Here is a 17,481-nt window from a genome sequence, read left to right as displayed (position 1 = left end):
TCTGATACCTTTAGACAGTCCTAATTTCAATTATAAATTTTATTTTATAAAAAATAATTTTAGTTCATATAAAATATTTCATGTTTATTTAAATTTACTATTTTTCGTTATTTATTATTTTTATTTTTTTATATTTTATTATTTTTTTGTTTCGAAACTTTTATGTTCTCATCTTAAACTGGACAACCGCCTGAAACCTTAGAATCCGATGATAAAGTTAAGAGATCAGCATTACAAGGTTTGTTGTTCTACGCGCGCGCGTGTGTGTTTGTGTTTGTTTGTGGGTGTATTTGGGTGTGTGTGTGCGTGTGGTGTGGCGATGTCGGGATGTACATTTGTTTGTGTGTTTGCTTGTTTATGTGTTGTGTGGAATGTGTGTGTGTGTGTGTGCGCGTGTGGTATGGTGTGTGTGGTGAATGTCAAGATGTACATTTGTTTGTGTGTTTGCTTGTTTGTGTGTTCGTTCGTTTGTTTGTTTTATTGTTCGTTTATCTACGTTTAAAATTAGTTGCAAATGTCTGTTTAGTTTGTTTTCATCTGTATAATTATTTTTATTTCTTTATATGGTTAGTTTATTTTTTGTAATACAATACCTCGAATGCATGCAATCATCACCAGATGTCCTTCCAACTCCGACCAAAGTCCGTGCAGTTCCCATCAACCCGGAATCTATCCGTGTTGATTGGCAACTTGCTCCTACTGGGAGTGATGAGGATGGCGAGGAGGCTAAAATTGACGTGAGATAGTTTTACCCGCGGTGATGATGGCAATGACGAGATTGATGATGTTGATGATGATGGAAACGATTATGAAACAATGTTAGAACAGAATTTATATGATGATGACGATGGTGATGATGGCGGCATTGCAAAATGTAATTAACTATAATGATGATGGTGGTTCGAATGATGAGGATGATGATGAAAGTGATAATGATGTTGTGATGATTGTAATGATGAGGACGTATAACGATTTGAAAGGAGAGCTTGAAAAATAAATTAACAATTTTTGTGAGGAGATTATGCGGCTTAGTTCATTGATGAAACAAATGTTTTCAACTTTTATGAGATCAAGAGAAATTTAATTAAAACTCGCAACAAAAACAAATTTTATCGCAAAATTAATTTTTTTTAAATTTTAATTTAATTTTTTTTCTACAATTTATTACCAATTTTTCTCCTTTTTCAGCCTATTGAAAATTTTTATTTATCAAAATAAAAAGCGTTTTATATTTATTTTTGTGTCTTTTAACATGCGTGTATTTTAAATCGGCTTTTCAATATTTACATAATAATTTTTTATATATATTATTATTTCTAAGAATAATTAAATTAAACTTGTGGATATATATATATATATATATATATATATACATTAATTTATTCATTAAAATTACTCACCGTCATCATCATCATCGTCACCAGCACCATCATTGCCATCGTCACCATCATTGTCGTCGTCAACATCACTCAACTTCATCGTCACCATCATCATTGTCACCATCATCATCATCAACCTGACCAGGGTTTTAAGGTAACCTACTCCTCCCTATCCGAACACAACCCCCACCAGCCCGACATATCCTCGACGGTTCTTGTTGCTGGTGGACCGTCCAGTCGCCACGAAATCGTTTCAGGCCTGCAGTCAAACCTGGACTACAAGGTCCAGGTGGCTTCCTACAAAGCTGACCACATCAGCGAGTTTTCCCATCCGGTCATCGTTAAGCTTAAACTACCTGGTTTCGCATTTATTTTAATATTTAATTGTCTGCTCGTCTGTTTGTTTGTTTGTTTGTCTGCCTGTCTGTTCGTCTGTCTGTTTATTTGTTTATTTTGTTCGTTTGTTTGTTTAGTTTGATTGGTTATCTGACTAGTTTGTTCGTGACTTGTGTTAACATGTTTTTGTTTTAAACTATTTTGTTGACCTACTTCTCAATATATTGTACAATTTCAATTGAGAAACTATTTCTAATAATTTTTATTGCTCTGTATGTTTATTGGACAACTGCTGATCGTTTATTGCATAAGATTGCATAAATTCCGTTTTAAACCAGCCAGTCTGAAGCTAGTGTAAAAAGGTACTAGTGCACCAATCGCAAATACAAATGTCCTTAGTTGAGTTATCAAAACATTCCACTTTAGTGTTCCAATACAACCAATTCTACGTTCGCCAGAAAAAAATAACAAAAACAAAGACATAAATATAAAATTAAATTTCAATAACAACAACTTTCCAAGGTCTCTCCATCTATCTGAAGGCTGAACCTTTGACCTTAAACTCCATCCGACTGACCTGGCATCTGTCTGACCCGGCATGGGATATGTACGCCAAAGGTTATGACCTCACGTACGGGGAAGTTACAGACAACAACAACAATAATAATAATAATAATAACAGCAATAACAACCCAATTCACGCTGCTAGTGTTTTGAAAAATGATTCTAATCAGAGGAGCAGTAAAAAGGTTGGTTGGAAAATTCTCACCATTCTACGCCCCGCCATAAATCTTCATCCCAACGCAAAGCCATGAATCATTATTACAAACAGCGTCCTAATTATCGCCGTCCTTCGCGATATCATTGTTGTTTCATAAAAAAAGTCTTCACTGAATTTTTACATTCCGCAAAATGATCTCCGAAGAGTTTTTTTTTATATTGAATGTTGTCCCAATATTAATTCTTCCATTGCAATTGTTACAATTCTTCTTATCATCGCCGTTTTAAATGTCACTATTTTAAAGCACATCATTGTCATCATTATCAAGATCATCGTAACCATCATCATTGTCATCATTATCATAAACATCATCACCATCATCATTGTGGTCATAGTCATCTTGATCATCATTATCATCAACACCATCATCATTCACTACCATCTTCATCCTCATCATCCTCACATCCTCATCATCCTCATCATCATCTTCATCATCACCGTCATCTTCATGACCAGATGTACTCCATAAACCTGCCGCAAAGTCGCCTCACCTACGTCATAGATGACCTCAAACCAGACAGGGACTACAAGTTCAAGGTCGACACCATGGTGGCCGACGACAACAAGATTTCTGTGGCAAGCAGTGGCTTCGTTGTCGCTAGGACCCTGGCTGGAGGTTTGTTGTTTACCGCTGTTTATCCGTATGTGTCAGTATGAATGTGTGTAGGTGTACCCACGTGTGTGTGCGTGCGTCTGTGTGTGTTTGTAAGTGTATAGACAAGGAGCTGAAAAAATATTTGTTTGGTTTGAGCACCCAATAAATTGCTCATAAACATCAGCCAATGAAACTCTACTGTTTTTTGCACACAAAAAATATCTTTCTCTCAAAAATAACTCTTCGCCTAAAACTTTTATGCCTCTCCTAACATCAGTGCTCTTGATTTAATGTAATTATTAAACACACAATATTCGCTCCTTCTTGTGTGTGCGTGTGTGCGTGTGCATGCATTCTATTTCTTATAAATAGATGTGTGATGTAACCTCTCACTGCCTGTTGAAACTACTACTTTTTGCTGCATTTCTACAATTCTTATCTCATGTTGGTGTTGAAAATTTTATTTAAAAAAGCAAGAATTAAGAAATAGAAATAAAATACGTTTTTAAATAAAAATAATTGTTGAAATAATAAAATTAGGCTGATAAATAATTTATAATTTTTCGGTGCGTACGCTAAATGGTAATTATATCGCATACAAATGATCGTCGTATGTCAGACCATATTTTATCTCATTTAAAAGGCACTATTTTTTTGTTTTACTGTAGAGAACTTTTAATTTAACTATTATATAAACCAAAATTCAAAAAATAATTCTGTTGTTTCCCACATGAAAAGAATGAAATATTTCTTTAGTTTTAAGCTTAGAAGATGAATGCCTAATGATCGTTTGGGCGTTAAAATGCATTAATTTTTCATAATTGATCTTTTATTGGACGTTGTTGTATACACACAACGTACAAAATGACGATACTTGCTGGTGGGCAGTAAAAACTGAAGGCATATAAAGTAACGTAAAGCGTGCAATTTCAATGTGACGCTTTTTTGGGTGCTGCTTTATCTCATATCATTCATCTATCTTAGACTACATTATCTATTGATGTATCCTCCATTTGATCACTCGTTCTATCCTACCCACTGATATTTATATCATACATGCGATCGTATCATTTGCTTTTGTTTTTATTCGCTATACCAGACAAATCTTTCTTTTCAACAGTCTAGATTTAAATTAATTTTACTTGCTTTTAAATGTTATCTGCTCATTAGAGAAAATCTTTCCAAAAACTTCTTTCACTATAGCAAGTTATTCTTAGAAATGGCGTAATTTATTTTATTGTACAACAAAATATCTTTATAAATCATTCGATGAAAACCATTTAATAAAAATGCTATTATTGCGTTTTGTTATCTTTTCTTCAGTTTTGTATCATGTGTTTTCTGCATTTGTAATCATTACGAATATAACCATCACTAAAAATTATTAAGACAACGTTTAGATACCTTAATTGATTATTGTTTGTGTTATGTGTTTTTTAATATTTTTTAATATACACATCATAAAAGAGTTAATGTTGTTCAAGCATTTTAAATTTGCTTTCTTATGATTTTTTTCCCTGGGATTGCTGTGTTGTAATTACGTGTGTGTGTGTGTGTGTGTGTGTGTGTGTGTGTGTGTGTGTGTGTGTGTGTGTGTGTGTGTGTGTGTGTGTGTAGATGCTTTGAAGGTTCATTACAAATCATAACAATTGCTTCTTTATGTAGTACGCTAAAAATATTAATTAGTTAATTGTTGTTAATTAATTTATTTATTTATCTAATTGATTAATTAAGAAAACAAACTATTGCACGCAAATTCATGCGTTTCTAAGCTGAGTAGAAGCAATATCCCATCGCTTTATTCTGTTGATTTCATGATATTCTTCATCATCCACCTTGCTACAATAGAATTTTATATATTTCTTAACATAAATTAATTTATAAAGCAAATTTATTTTGGTATCAAATGCCAAATTAGATTCATATGGACGATGATAATTATCTCAACATTTTTATCACTTTCATGTTAAGAACTTCTGCCTGTTAGGTTTTTCGTTCGCCTCTTAGTTTAGAAATCCTGTAAATGATTGTTCGATAACCTTCCTTCAGTGCAATAGGTACACTCAACAAATCTTGCTTCATACACTTTATCTTGTTAATCTAGCTAGAGCATAGTTTAATTCAAAAATTGATCGCTTATTTAAATATTCCCCAATCCATTTTTAACTGGCATTACCATAATAATTTTTAGTGGTCAGTGAGCCGCTGAACATTCAGATGGACGCTATCAACTCAACGTCCATCTCATTGAAGTGGAAACAACCGTACGACCTCGACTCAAAAAATCCAATCATCGGATACAGAATATCCTACTTCCAATCACTACCAGACGACAACTACAACGCCGTAGATATGACGTCACTAAGTCCCCCACTGGTTCATGACGTCACAGAGACCTATGCGGTCCTTAATGGATTGAACCCGGGGTCGGTGTATGCCATTGAAATTGCAGCCTACACTCAACTCAAGTTGGGAGTTTTTAGTAGGGCCAGGAAAATTAAAACAAAAGATACCGGTTGGTTTGTTGGTTGGGCTGTGCTGTGTTAGATGTTGTGCTGTGTTTTTGTTATTGGTTTGTGTTGTTTGTTTTGTCGGTTCGTGATGGTCTTTTGATTTTGTAGTGTCGGTTAGAGTTGATGTTGATCTTTCAGCTACAATTTTTTAGTTGGTATTGCTATCAATTTTGTTTGTCTTGTTAAAAAGAACAAAATTTAAGTGGTTACCTGATTACACGGTTACATGGTTACATGGTTAAGTGTTTACCTGGCTATATGGTTACGTAGTTACATGGTAACGTTGGTTTCCTGTTTACATAGTTAATTGGTTATAGGATTACATAGTTACATGGTTACGTAGTTACATGGTTATATCGTTGCACAGTTTGCGCTGGCGGATCCAGAAATTTTTGGTTAGAGGGGATGATTTTCAAAGTTGTAACGATGTTAACTTTTTTTATTTCCTACCCTCCGATCCATGGGTCCCTCACGGACTGGTTGTGGAAACTATAATCTTTATTGGCTCGTATTTTGGGTCGTTGCATTTTGTTTTTTTTTCTATTTCAATTAATTTTTTAGAAGTGACAAAACGTAAGTAATTTTGAATTAAAAAATTAAAACTTGTAAAAGAAGAATAAATATCGCCACCTCAGCGCCAAGCGAGCCACACAACTTCCGATTGGATATGTACCAAATCAACCCGCCCGTCGTCTCCATATCCTGGGATCCACCCCTGACGACGAACGGAGCACTGGAAGGTTACTGCCTGACCTACCACGTGGTCGGTGAAAGTCCTGTCAATCAGGAGGAGAAGAGGTTCGATTCGGCAAAAACTGAATTTGTCACTGGCATCTTAAGTGAGTTGATGCATTATTGCTGATGCATTGTTTTGTTGTTGTTTTGGTTGTTTTTTTGTTGTCGGTGATGGTGGTAGTGTTTAAAATTAGTTGTGCGCGGAATTCAATTTATTAGTGATGTGGTATTGTGAGATTTACACGAAATATGAGTCAAACACCTGTTGAATAATAAATAATCTCCCGAAAGATAATTTTCTGAACGTATTACAATTTAAACTGAGTGCGCTCAATGTTGGGAACAATGGAAGTTAATTAATTATATTGAACATTTCACAAAAAGAACAAGGTGTTGAATATGAGTTCAGACTATCCGCCAAGAATTTGTACGGATTTGGAATTGAATCTGTCGGAAGATTGGTGACCCCTGGCGGAAGTTATTATAATTTTTTGCAACAATACATGTCTATAAAATTTGAAATTAATTCTTTTTTAAAATTATTTATTTAAATTAACGATGACATTTTTCAACTTAAATTGTATCTATCGAAATTGTATGAACTTAGTCATTTTGTGATGAAGCAATCAACACAAAATGAACGATTTAACTTATTAAATTAGTTAAAAAAAAACTATCCCATATCTGCTTACATGGATGGAAGATATATGTCTTGGGCTACTACACGCTTATATCATTATATCATGATATACTTATTTCTTAATTTGAATTGTTTTCTATATTGTTTGTTCGTTATATCAGTTTTATTTTGAAGGCTAAGTTTTTTTTTGGAAATATATCTTTCCGATCATTATTTATTTATTCTTCGGTAATCTTTTGTTGTTTGCATTTTAGTTCATGCAATGCCTGTTTCTAAAACCTAACAACCCTGACACGTTATATGAATTACTGAATTTATCGTTGGAGTAACAAAAATGTTGAACATGAAAATTTGTCAGAGCCTTCAGGCGCTCCACAGAACTTTACCGCCACAGGCTTCAACAACAATCCTAAATCCGTAAAACTGCAGTGGAATGCTCCCTCGAAAGATGTAAAGATAATAAATTAATTATTCATTCATAATTTAGCTGAATCTATTTTTTTAAACTTATCATGTTAAAATGTGAATGAGTAGATTTAATAATTTTTTTAGTTTTCATCACGCTCTTGATAATCTGCAACAACAGCACAGGAATGGTGAGATCATCGTGTACGAGGTGATGTACCACCTGGCAAACAATCCGACCATCGAATGGCGGCCCTACAATACGACTAATGACTCCTACATTTTCGATTCCCTCAAGCCCAACACGGAGTACAACTTCCAGACGAGAGCCTACACAAAAGAGGGACCTGGGCCGTGGAGCAACCAGCTTCTTTTCAAAACTGCGTCCCAATGTACGATCAAATTTTCACAAATTTTTTTATGACCATCCTCTACTTATATTGTTGCATTAATAATGTTTCAGTATAATGAAACAGTATAATGTTTCTGATTTTTCTTTGTAAAATTAATTAGTTTGGTGTCAAATTTTTTAGAAATTTTCAAAAGTGCGTTATTTATTTTTCTATTGCGTTAAATATTTTACAATTATATCAAATTTAATATTATTTTTAAACCATCTCTTAATTTTCTTACATTCCATACACTAAAATCAAACAAACAAATCGCACAAACTTATGAATGATTCTTATCACGCGTTTGGCATATCAGCTAATGTTTCCTTACATCCATTTATTTCCTAGTTAACTTCATTGCGTTGTACTTTAATTTGGAACTGAGCAGATAGCTACGCGCCACCCGTCAACATTCAACTGAAGCGCCAACAACCCTCCGAGATGGACGTCAGCTGGGACCACCCGCCGGCGAGCAGAGGCATCATTGGCTACCGAGTCTACTATAACACAGTGATTTGAAGAAATTTCTATTTTCAATCGAAAATTGTTAATGAAGTTATTTTTAAATGTAAAATTATTATTCTACATTGCACCGTTAGGTTGCCATCCCCGATATAAATCAATGGTCGTACAGCGAGGTGAAGAATTCTCAGACGTCTCACCATCTAACTGGACTCGAAGCGCTGTCCGTCTACGTGGTCAGGGTGAGGGCAGTGTATGCTGACGGCAAACTTGGGAATCTCTCAGAAATCGTCTACTCTAACAAGCTTGAAAACGGTTTGTTAAGTTGTATTGTACCTCTTCAATTTGTAATCTTAAATGTTTTCCATTTCTCTTGAATATAGATTATATTTAGTTTCAAATCTAACGATTTTATGCTTGTTAATGTTTATATTTCTTTACATTCAACGGAGTAAATATAAAACTAAAATTATCTGAATAAAGAAAATCAAAATTGTTTCAACAGAGAGGCCCGACATGGTAAGAGATTTTCACGCTCGGACGAGCAACCCACGCTCCATCACTTTGGAATGGAAACCTCCCAAGAAACCTGGATTGTCCAAATATAAGGTTCATGCAGCACTCAAATTACGTCGCTAAACTTTATTCACGAAATATGAAACAATAGTATGTTACATTCGGAGTATAAAATTACATTCAACGTATCCACAGATCGAATACTTAGGCTACAAGAAGACCATGAACCAAAAGCATAACTTGGAAGAAACGGTGATTGACGTGAAAAGATCTTTTGACGTGGAGAAAGAAGAGAAATCATTCCAAATAGATGACTTGCTGCCACACACGCTCTACATCATCAACATCACGTCCATGTTCATTGACGGTTCAAGAGGACCAGCTTACCAACTGAAAGTTGAAACAAGTAGCTCCAGTGAGAATATTTTTTGCGGTTCAATTTAAAAGTTTTCATTTTATAAATTCATTTATTTTAAAACACGTTATGAAAACATCAACGTAGCTCCACCCATTCTGGACGCTCCCACGCTGATCCGTGCTGTCGGAGAAGGAAGTGTCCTACTGAGGTTGACATCTTCAACTACAACTCCACACTACGGAAATGTTCAATACTACGTTGTCGTCATGTTTGCCAATGAGAGGAGGAATCCAGAAGATATATTAATCGACGAGGTAATGTGGTAGTCTGGAATAAATGAATTAACGACAGTTGTTTGTGGAAAATTTGTCGAGAGACTATCGTCTAGTTACAAAAGTAAATAAAACTTGTAACAAGAGCGGTCTGAGTATACCATTTCTATAATTAAATTTACTATATACGCAGTTTTTAATCGCTATTTGCTATATATTTTAAATAATTGTCCTTGAAGTTATCGTATTGTAAGTAGAGAAATTTTAAAATAACTTTTACTAAGAAATTTTAAAATAACTTTTACGTAAAAAATATATTAAACAATTATTTTAATTCACTTTCCATCATCCTTGTGAAAACTTACACGGGTCAGTTAAAAGGCCCACAGAAGGATGGCTGGGTGGCCAGCAAGTTCGATGTTGTCCTACCGAAGGAGATGGTACTCGGTGACGGGGGCAGGTCTGCCTCTGGGGACTTCATCAACTACCGGCTGAGGAGAGATCAAGTTTATAAAATCTTCATAAGAGCGGTCTTGCCTGAAAATAAAGTCAGTCGATCCATTGTGTCAGATGTTTTAAAAAATTTGTTTTTCTCTACTTTATAGCCAGCAAGCAACTCGCACGAAATTGATGCAATTTTGTCGTGACAGTAAAAATTTGTTTCTATCGTGATTGAAACATAACTGCACAAAAATTTGGACGTTACATAATTTGAGTGATTAATTCAATATCTAACAACAACAGAGGTTGAGTTCTTCCTCGCCGTATTCAGCTTTCATATCGATGGAAAAGTTGGAGGTAAAGAGTCAGATGATGGTGGGCAACTTTGATCTGCTGTGGGTGGTTGGCCCCATGTGCGCCGCCATCGTTCTCATCCTCCTCGTTGTCCTCATCATCATTTTCAACAGGTCACATAATTTGTTCCGCTGAAATAGACTCTGAAATTTCCATTAATTTTAATTATCTAAATTCAATCAGCAATTTTGATTTTAAAATTTAAAAATATTTTGAAACGATTTTCAGAAATAGGAACAGGGAAAACAACGCCAAACGATATCTCCTTCCAAAACAGCCCGCCAAACTGTTGATGACGCCGACCGAACTCTCCATCAATCCAACGGACCCCGTTGAAATAAGGAGGACTCAGTATCACACTCAAGGTCAATTCTATTTTTTATTTTCATTGCTTCATTTTCAATTATTGTAAAATTTTTTCGATTTTTAATACGCGTTTTCTTTAATACGCAAAGTTAAATTATAGCAAGATCGCATTCATAATTTATTTATGTTATTATACACATTCTTGAAAAATGAATACGGTGTATTAGACTCATTACCATCTCAATAACCACTCCCAGCCTTAACAACATCAATTTTCTTACCCCCAACCAGCTATGGCAAGCCACCCACCTATCCCTGTCTCAGAATTTGGTGGCCACGTCGAGTCGTTGAAGGCATGTGATGGGGTGCTCTTCTCTCAGGAGTACGAGTCCATCGACCCAGGCCAGCAGTTCACATGGGAGACCTCGAGTCTCGACTGCAACAAATCCAAAAATAGGTCTGCAATAAATGGGATCATAAATTTATAAATTGGAAAGTAATTACTTAAATAAATGATCTTATTAAATTTGTTTGTCTTTAACCGAAACAAGCTTATGGATATTTGTATATCAAAATTAATTGCATTTCAAAAACACGAAGGTACGCAAACGTGATAGCGTACGATCACTCGCGCGTGGTTCTGCCTATGTTGGATGGAAGAGTTGGAAGTGATTACATCAACGCAAACTTCATTGATGGGTACAGGAAGTCCAACGCTTATATTGCTACCCAGGTGCCATTGATTGGTTCAGTTTGTCTCGAAAATTATTAATAATACCGGAGGATTTATTAAATTATTTGATTAATTTTTAAAGTAAAATTTTACAAACGTGATTATAATTTTAGACAAAGTTTCGAGTCTACGTTTTTTTTTATTTTGTGCAGGGCCCCCTGCCAGAAACGTTTGGAGATTTTTGGAGGATGGTGTGGGACGAGCGGGTGACCATCATCGTCATGATGACCAAGCTGGAGGAGCGTGGCAGAGTTTGAAATGCTTCATCTTAAAATTATTCATTAATCTCATACAAAATACGTAACGCTTTACCATAAATTTTGATTCTTTTACTTTTTCAAACAATTCATTGTGCGATAGATACTATTGAGATTCATAAAACTAATTTTCTATTAAAAACTCTTCATCTGTTTACGTTTTCAGGTTTATTTTCTAAAACTTTTTTCAACCGTTTTAAAGAACATTTTGATGCACATACGTTCACAAATTGACATACACAGCCACTTGTACATCAGTTTTGCATACAACCCGATATAACAGGTGAAGTGCGATCAGTACTGGCCCAACCGAGGTACAGAAGTGTACGCGTGCGTGCACGTCACACTGGTGGATGTCGTCGAACTTGCTATCTATACACTCAGAACATTTCTCATCACCAAGGTAAATTGTCAGATTTAACACTCACTGATCCACTAAATAATTTCTATTGTAAATACGACATGTTCTGCTCTGTTGTGTAATATTCTTGTTCTAAAAACAGTCAAATAGTTAAAAATTTTATTGGAATGTAAAGAAAATCCGCAAATTAAAAGCAGAAATAAAACAATCAATGATTTTTTGTTTGGAATTGAATTCTTTTAATTGCGCTTGTTTTTTGCAGTCTGGCCATCCAGATCGCGTAGAAGTTCGTCAGTTCCAGTTCACAGCCTGGCCAGACCATGGAGTTCCGGAGCATCCAACCGCCCTGCTGATGTTCATGAGAAGAGTCAAAAGTTATCAGACACCTGAAGCTGGCCCAATTGTTGTGCACTGCAGGTTTAACATCATGAAAATTCTCACTTGAATTTTGTGTTCAATGTTTGATGAATTTATTAATTGGTTTTCGAAAAAAGAAATAATTCTCATTTAATTAACAAATTGTTGCCTAACAACAACAAAAATTTTGTCACAAATCTCTAAAATCTCATTTTACTGGCACACAGCGCCGGTGTAGGGCGGACGGGAGCATTCATCGTGGTCGATGCCATGTTGGAGAGGGCACGATTCGAGAAGACCATAGACGTGTACGGTCACGTGACATGCATGAGGGCTCAGAGGAACTACATGGTGCAAACGGAAGACCAGTACGTATTCGTACATGACGCCATTTTGGAGGGAGTCGTCTGCGGATGCACGGAAATCCCCGCCAGAAATTTGTACGCCCACATGCAAAAACTGATGAGCTTAGAACCGGAGAGCGCATCGAATTTGTCTCTAATGGAAATGGAGTTCAAGGTGGGTGTGCAGTAGTCTTTGCATACTAGTGAGAAATCATGATTTTGTAAACTTGCTACTTGTTTCATCCATTCAGAAGTTGTCCACAACGAAAATAACGAGCAGTCAATACGTCAGTGCGAGCTTGCAGAACAACAAATTCAAAAACAGATTCGTTAACATTTTGCCATGTAAATAGATTAGTTTTTATTTATTTTTTATAAAACTTACATATTTTTATTATTAAAGGTGTAATTAAATTGTTGTCTGTCTGTTACCTCCAAACATTGTTTATTAACGTTTAACACTTTTACGTAATTACGCCAAGTTACTAAAACAAAAGTAAAATCCGTGAATGCAATAAAAAATAACATATATCTGACATAACTACAAATGATGACATATTCCATTTTCCATTGAAATTTATTTCCACCCTACAAAGTTGAGTCAACACGAGTTGCACTGCAGATGATCAGAGGGGTGGAGGGGTCAGATTACATCAATGCCAACTTCATTGACGTTAGTTCCATTTCATATTGAAACTATTGTTGATAAACCAGAAAATTTCATGATTAACATTCTGCAATCTCTCATCACTAATGGTTTATTAAAATGTTATTTTTTAAAACCGTTGGTACGAAGCAGAAACTAAACAAAATACGATTCAAAATTTAATGTTGGTTTAGATACTCTATAGTCAGTCAATTAAGATAATACTCGTTCACAATGACCCACTGTCCAGGGCTACAGATACAAGAAGGCCTACATAGCCACGCAGGGTCCCCTGGCAAGCACCACGGAAGATTTCTGGAGGATGTTGTGGGAGCACAATTCCACAATCGTCGTCATGCTGGTTAAACTGAGAGAAGCCGGAAGGGTTTGCACAACTCAGACACTGTTAATTTATTATAAAAAAAAACAATTCTTTTTTTTTTAATTTGATATTTCAAAACAAAACATTTAAATTAAAAACATATCCATCCGAACGCACTGAACTGTAGGAGAAGTGCCATCAGTACTGGCCAAGCGAGAGATCAGCGAGGTATCAATATTTTGTTGTGGATCCGATGGCGGAGTACAACATGCCACAATACATTTTGAGAGAGTTCAAAGTTACAGATGCCAGGGTCGGTGCAATTTTTGCCGTATTTGATTCAACTAATCTTCAACTTTTTGTAATGGATGAATTGTTTGCAATCATCGCAGGATGGTCAGTCGAGAACAATCAGGCAATTTCAATTCACTGATTGGCCGGAGCAAGGAGTGCCGAAGTCTGGCGAGGGCTTCATTGATTTCATCGGACAGGTGCACAAGACAAAGGAGCAGTTTGGTCAGGATGGTCCGATCACTGTTCACTGCAGGTTCTTTGCAATGAGACACTTAGAATGAATTAGGAATCATCGTTATACGCTTGAGTATAAAACTTCATTACATTCCATTTTGTTTGAAATTTTTTTTGCGATCCAGCCTATTATTTCTACAGGGAACATTATAGAAATAACTTGAATAATCAGATGAAAATTAGGAAATATTCAGTTGAACTGGTGCTTCGCTGCATTTTCACAAATATTTACTTTTTTCAATTCCATCCCCCACTTGAACAAACAATTAATGTAATCTGTAGTGAGATTAATAAATAAATTATTTTGCCATGTTTTTTAATGGAACAACAAATTTATCAAGCGGTTATAAATAAGAGTAAATAATTGAAATTCAGCGCGGGCGTGAGCAAGACCGGTGTGTTCATAGCTCTGAGCATCGTACTGGAAAGAATGAGGTACGAGGGGGTAGTCGATCTCTTCCAGACCGTCAAACTGCTGAGAACTCAGAGGCCCTGCATGGTCCAAACGGAAGTACGTAAAGGGATGTTGATGATTTTAACAAATACACACTACTGTAATATTGTCGTCGATAAATATGACGATGATAATGCTGGAAAGCATGGCGATCATGGTGAGGCAGTAAGTAATGTTAAAAGGATGAAACTGTGCACAATAATATGTTTTAAAATGATATAACCAACAATTATTTTCAGAGCACAAGTCAGAATCCAGAGGATCACTACGCATTTTGCTACAGAGCAGCTCTCGAATACCTGGGTTCATTCGATCATTATGCAAATTAGTGTTAATCACACGCACGCAATCAACGAACTTGTATGTAATTTATTCAGCAACTAACTTCTTACGTGTGCTGGTTTTGTTTAAGTATCTTGTTTCATATGCATGTGCATGAACATTCGCGTTGCCATCGTTTTAAATATCCCAAGTTATTCATGTATTTATTTTTTCATTTCAAAATCAAATACGAATTGACCTAAGCGTTAGAATGTTTAAAACATATCTTAACATAAATCATTCACTACAGACCATCAAACATAACATTGTGCTCTAACGATTGAAACCTTCTGCACTTAGCAAACAACTCGTCAACACTGACTGACATTGTACAAACTTCGTCGTTTGCAATCTTGTTACTTATGAGATGTTGATACAAATCGTGAAATACGTTATGACAGACATGTAAAGCCTGAGATATTTTTATCAATTAAATTAATTGCGGATTTTATTTTTGTGTACAATTTATTCTTGTTGATTCGTTCCTGTATTATTAATCATCCTTGCTATCTTCGTGTACAAAATGTTCCATCTAATTAGCATAACCTACAACGTTTAAGTTAAGAAATTTTTCTTCAACGTTTTCTGACAGAGAAAAAATTTAAATGACACGATTTATGGTTTAAATAAAGTGACGTCGAATTTGTTACAAAAACTTTAATTAATAGTTTGCATGATCTAAATTATTTGTCCAGTGCTTGTTACATTATCATAAACATTAGTCGACAATTTAATGCATATATGTCATATAAATAGATAGATATTTCTTTTGTTTGTATTGATGGCAATATACCTTCTTAAAATTGTAACGTACGACCGCATTTTAAAATATTCAGAAAATTAATTACGAAGTAAAAATTAAACGAATTGTTTGAGAGACACAACACACACACACATACACATACACACAAACAAACATACAAACACACCTACACAACTTTTAATAGTTTAGCAAATCATTTAAGGTTATATTTTATTTCTCTGTTCAGTTTATTGAGATAAAAATTTCAAGTGTGTTAATGCCAAAACTGATAAGAAAACAATAAAATAATAAAATGACGTCACAAAAACTTCTCAGATAAATAAAATATAAGAACGGTTGTTGCGTCAAGAATTAGAAGTTAAAATTATCATGGTGATGAATGAACCATGGTTATTTCATAAACGTTAGAATTTACAATGACAACAACAACAACAACAGCATAGCAACATTTTAACAATTAATTTACAATATTACAATTAAAATATGCTAATGTAGCCGGAATGACAACAACAATCACGACAACAACAACAATGAAAAGAAGAATAATAACCACAGAAAGAATAATAATAACCAAAAAATTATCAATTAGCAAATGAATAAAGATAAAAAAAATAAATTAGATAAAAAAATTTAACATTTCTGAATCCCATAAAAAAGTTACGTTAGGTTTAGGAAATTATTTAACATAAATAAATAAACATAAATTAGTTAATTAAAAATAGTGTACCAAAGAACAAAATAATTTATTGGACAGACACTTGAGTGAACTGCCAAACGAACAAAAACATTGAAAAGTTTAAACGATTTTAATGTCTCTTCTAGGGTTATATATTCCTGCAAAAACAAAACAAACATTTTATTTAAGATTATTTCAAAATAATTTAGAAGTTATGCTTCCCACGCTTACCAAAAAAAGTTAATTTATAAAAAAAAATTATTTGTCAAATTTAATAAAATTGCAATAGTAAGAAACATTAGAGATGAAAAATTTATCCGTTTGTTTGTTTGTCTGTCTGTTTGTTTGTGTTTTTTTGTTTGTTGGAAGATATATTTTGTCATGAAACGCATAATGGAAATTGAATATGTACACATACACAAACACACACACACATACACAAACATAACACACACATAAAGTTACGCACATACAAAATAATACGCACACAAATATTCATTTAAATATTTGTATATACATAAACATATATTCCATATAAACATATGTACATACACGTATATACCCATTTATATTTATAGAATGGTGATATATATATATATATATATATATATATATATGTGTGTGTGTGTGTGTGTGTGTGTGTGTGTGTGTGTGTGTGTGTGTGTGTGTGTATATATATATATATTGATACATCAAAATATTTTATACATGAATATTTAACAAGAATATTTATTAGTGCCGCACCGAATATTGAATTTGGCCGAAGTTTTAGCAGCTATCGAAACCAAAATCAATTTTCAGCCAATAAAAATCCACAATTACTCTCCTGGAATTTAACATGGTCATGGCTAGAACGGAAACTGAATATTAAATTTCGACGAAATACTTACGTAACGCATTATCGATGCATATCACGCATTCGTTATGATACTTGGTAAATTTAATTTTTAAAGAATAATGTAAGATTATACAAATTTATAGACGTATACATCCCAATATACATATATAAATTGCGGTTAATGTATGTATTTAAACAGTTTGTAGTCTCGTTAGCCTTATAATGTTAGCCAAACTCATGAACCTCCAAAATTCAGCTTGATCATCTTTTTTGATACTGCAAATATCTTCAACATTATGAAATTGTCTCCTTAAAATTTAACTTGAACACATACAAACCCATTGATTTGATTAAACAAGTTTGTTAACAAACTACATGTCCAGTAATATTTACACT

At 34.4% G+C, this 17,481-nt stretch overlaps 1 protein-coding gene across 1 annotated transcript in view; it reads left to right on the top strand.

Annotated features, from left to right (window-relative positions):
- The window catches only part of HELRODRAFT_98742 (hypothetical protein), a 35,491-nt gene extending 19,874 nt beyond the window's left edge, over nucleotides 1-15,617 (top strand). The window contains exons 6-28 of the mRNA XM_009016629.1: nucleotides 7,338-7,429; nucleotides 7,566-7,776; nucleotides 8,165-8,286; nucleotides 8,376-8,553; nucleotides 8,744-8,847; nucleotides 8,950-9,169; nucleotides 9,257-9,426; nucleotides 9,759-9,947; nucleotides 10,129-10,292; nucleotides 10,408-10,544; nucleotides 10,777-10,942; nucleotides 11,086-11,218; nucleotides 11,371-11,469; nucleotides 11,759-11,878; nucleotides 12,099-12,253; nucleotides 12,421-12,712; nucleotides 12,789-12,882; nucleotides 13,134-13,210; nucleotides 13,434-13,568; nucleotides 13,693-13,818; nucleotides 13,898-14,052; nucleotides 14,409-14,544; nucleotides 14,727-15,617. Of these exons, the coding sequence (XP_009014877.1) occupies nucleotides 7,338-7,429; nucleotides 7,566-7,776; nucleotides 8,165-8,286; nucleotides 8,376-8,553; nucleotides 8,744-8,847; nucleotides 8,950-9,169; nucleotides 9,257-9,426; nucleotides 9,759-9,947; nucleotides 10,129-10,292; nucleotides 10,408-10,544; nucleotides 10,777-10,942; nucleotides 11,086-11,218; nucleotides 11,371-11,469; nucleotides 11,759-11,878; nucleotides 12,099-12,253; nucleotides 12,421-12,712; nucleotides 12,789-12,882; nucleotides 13,134-13,210; nucleotides 13,434-13,568; nucleotides 13,693-13,818; nucleotides 13,898-14,052; nucleotides 14,409-14,544; nucleotides 14,727-14,816 (3,365 nt within the window). The 3' untranslated portion in view covers nucleotides 14,817-15,617. The remainder of the gene's footprint in view (nucleotides 1-7,337; nucleotides 7,430-7,565; nucleotides 7,777-8,164; nucleotides 8,287-8,375; nucleotides 8,554-8,743; nucleotides 8,848-8,949; nucleotides 9,170-9,256; nucleotides 9,427-9,758; nucleotides 9,948-10,128; nucleotides 10,293-10,407; nucleotides 10,545-10,776; nucleotides 10,943-11,085; nucleotides 11,219-11,370; nucleotides 11,470-11,758; nucleotides 11,879-12,098; nucleotides 12,254-12,420; nucleotides 12,713-12,788; nucleotides 12,883-13,133; nucleotides 13,211-13,433; nucleotides 13,569-13,692; nucleotides 13,819-13,897; nucleotides 14,053-14,408; nucleotides 14,545-14,726) is intronic.
- The last annotated feature ends 1,864 nt before the right edge of the window (nucleotides 15,618-17,481 follow it).

This window comes from Helobdella robusta (assembly GCF_000326865.2).
Source record: "Helobdella robusta unplaced genomic scaffold HELROscaffold_19, whole genome shotgun sequence".
NCBI lineage: Eukaryota > Metazoa > Annelida > Clitellata > Rhynchobdellida > Glossiphoniidae > Helobdella > Helobdella robusta.
This window is presented reverse-complemented; position numbering and strand designations above follow the sequence as displayed.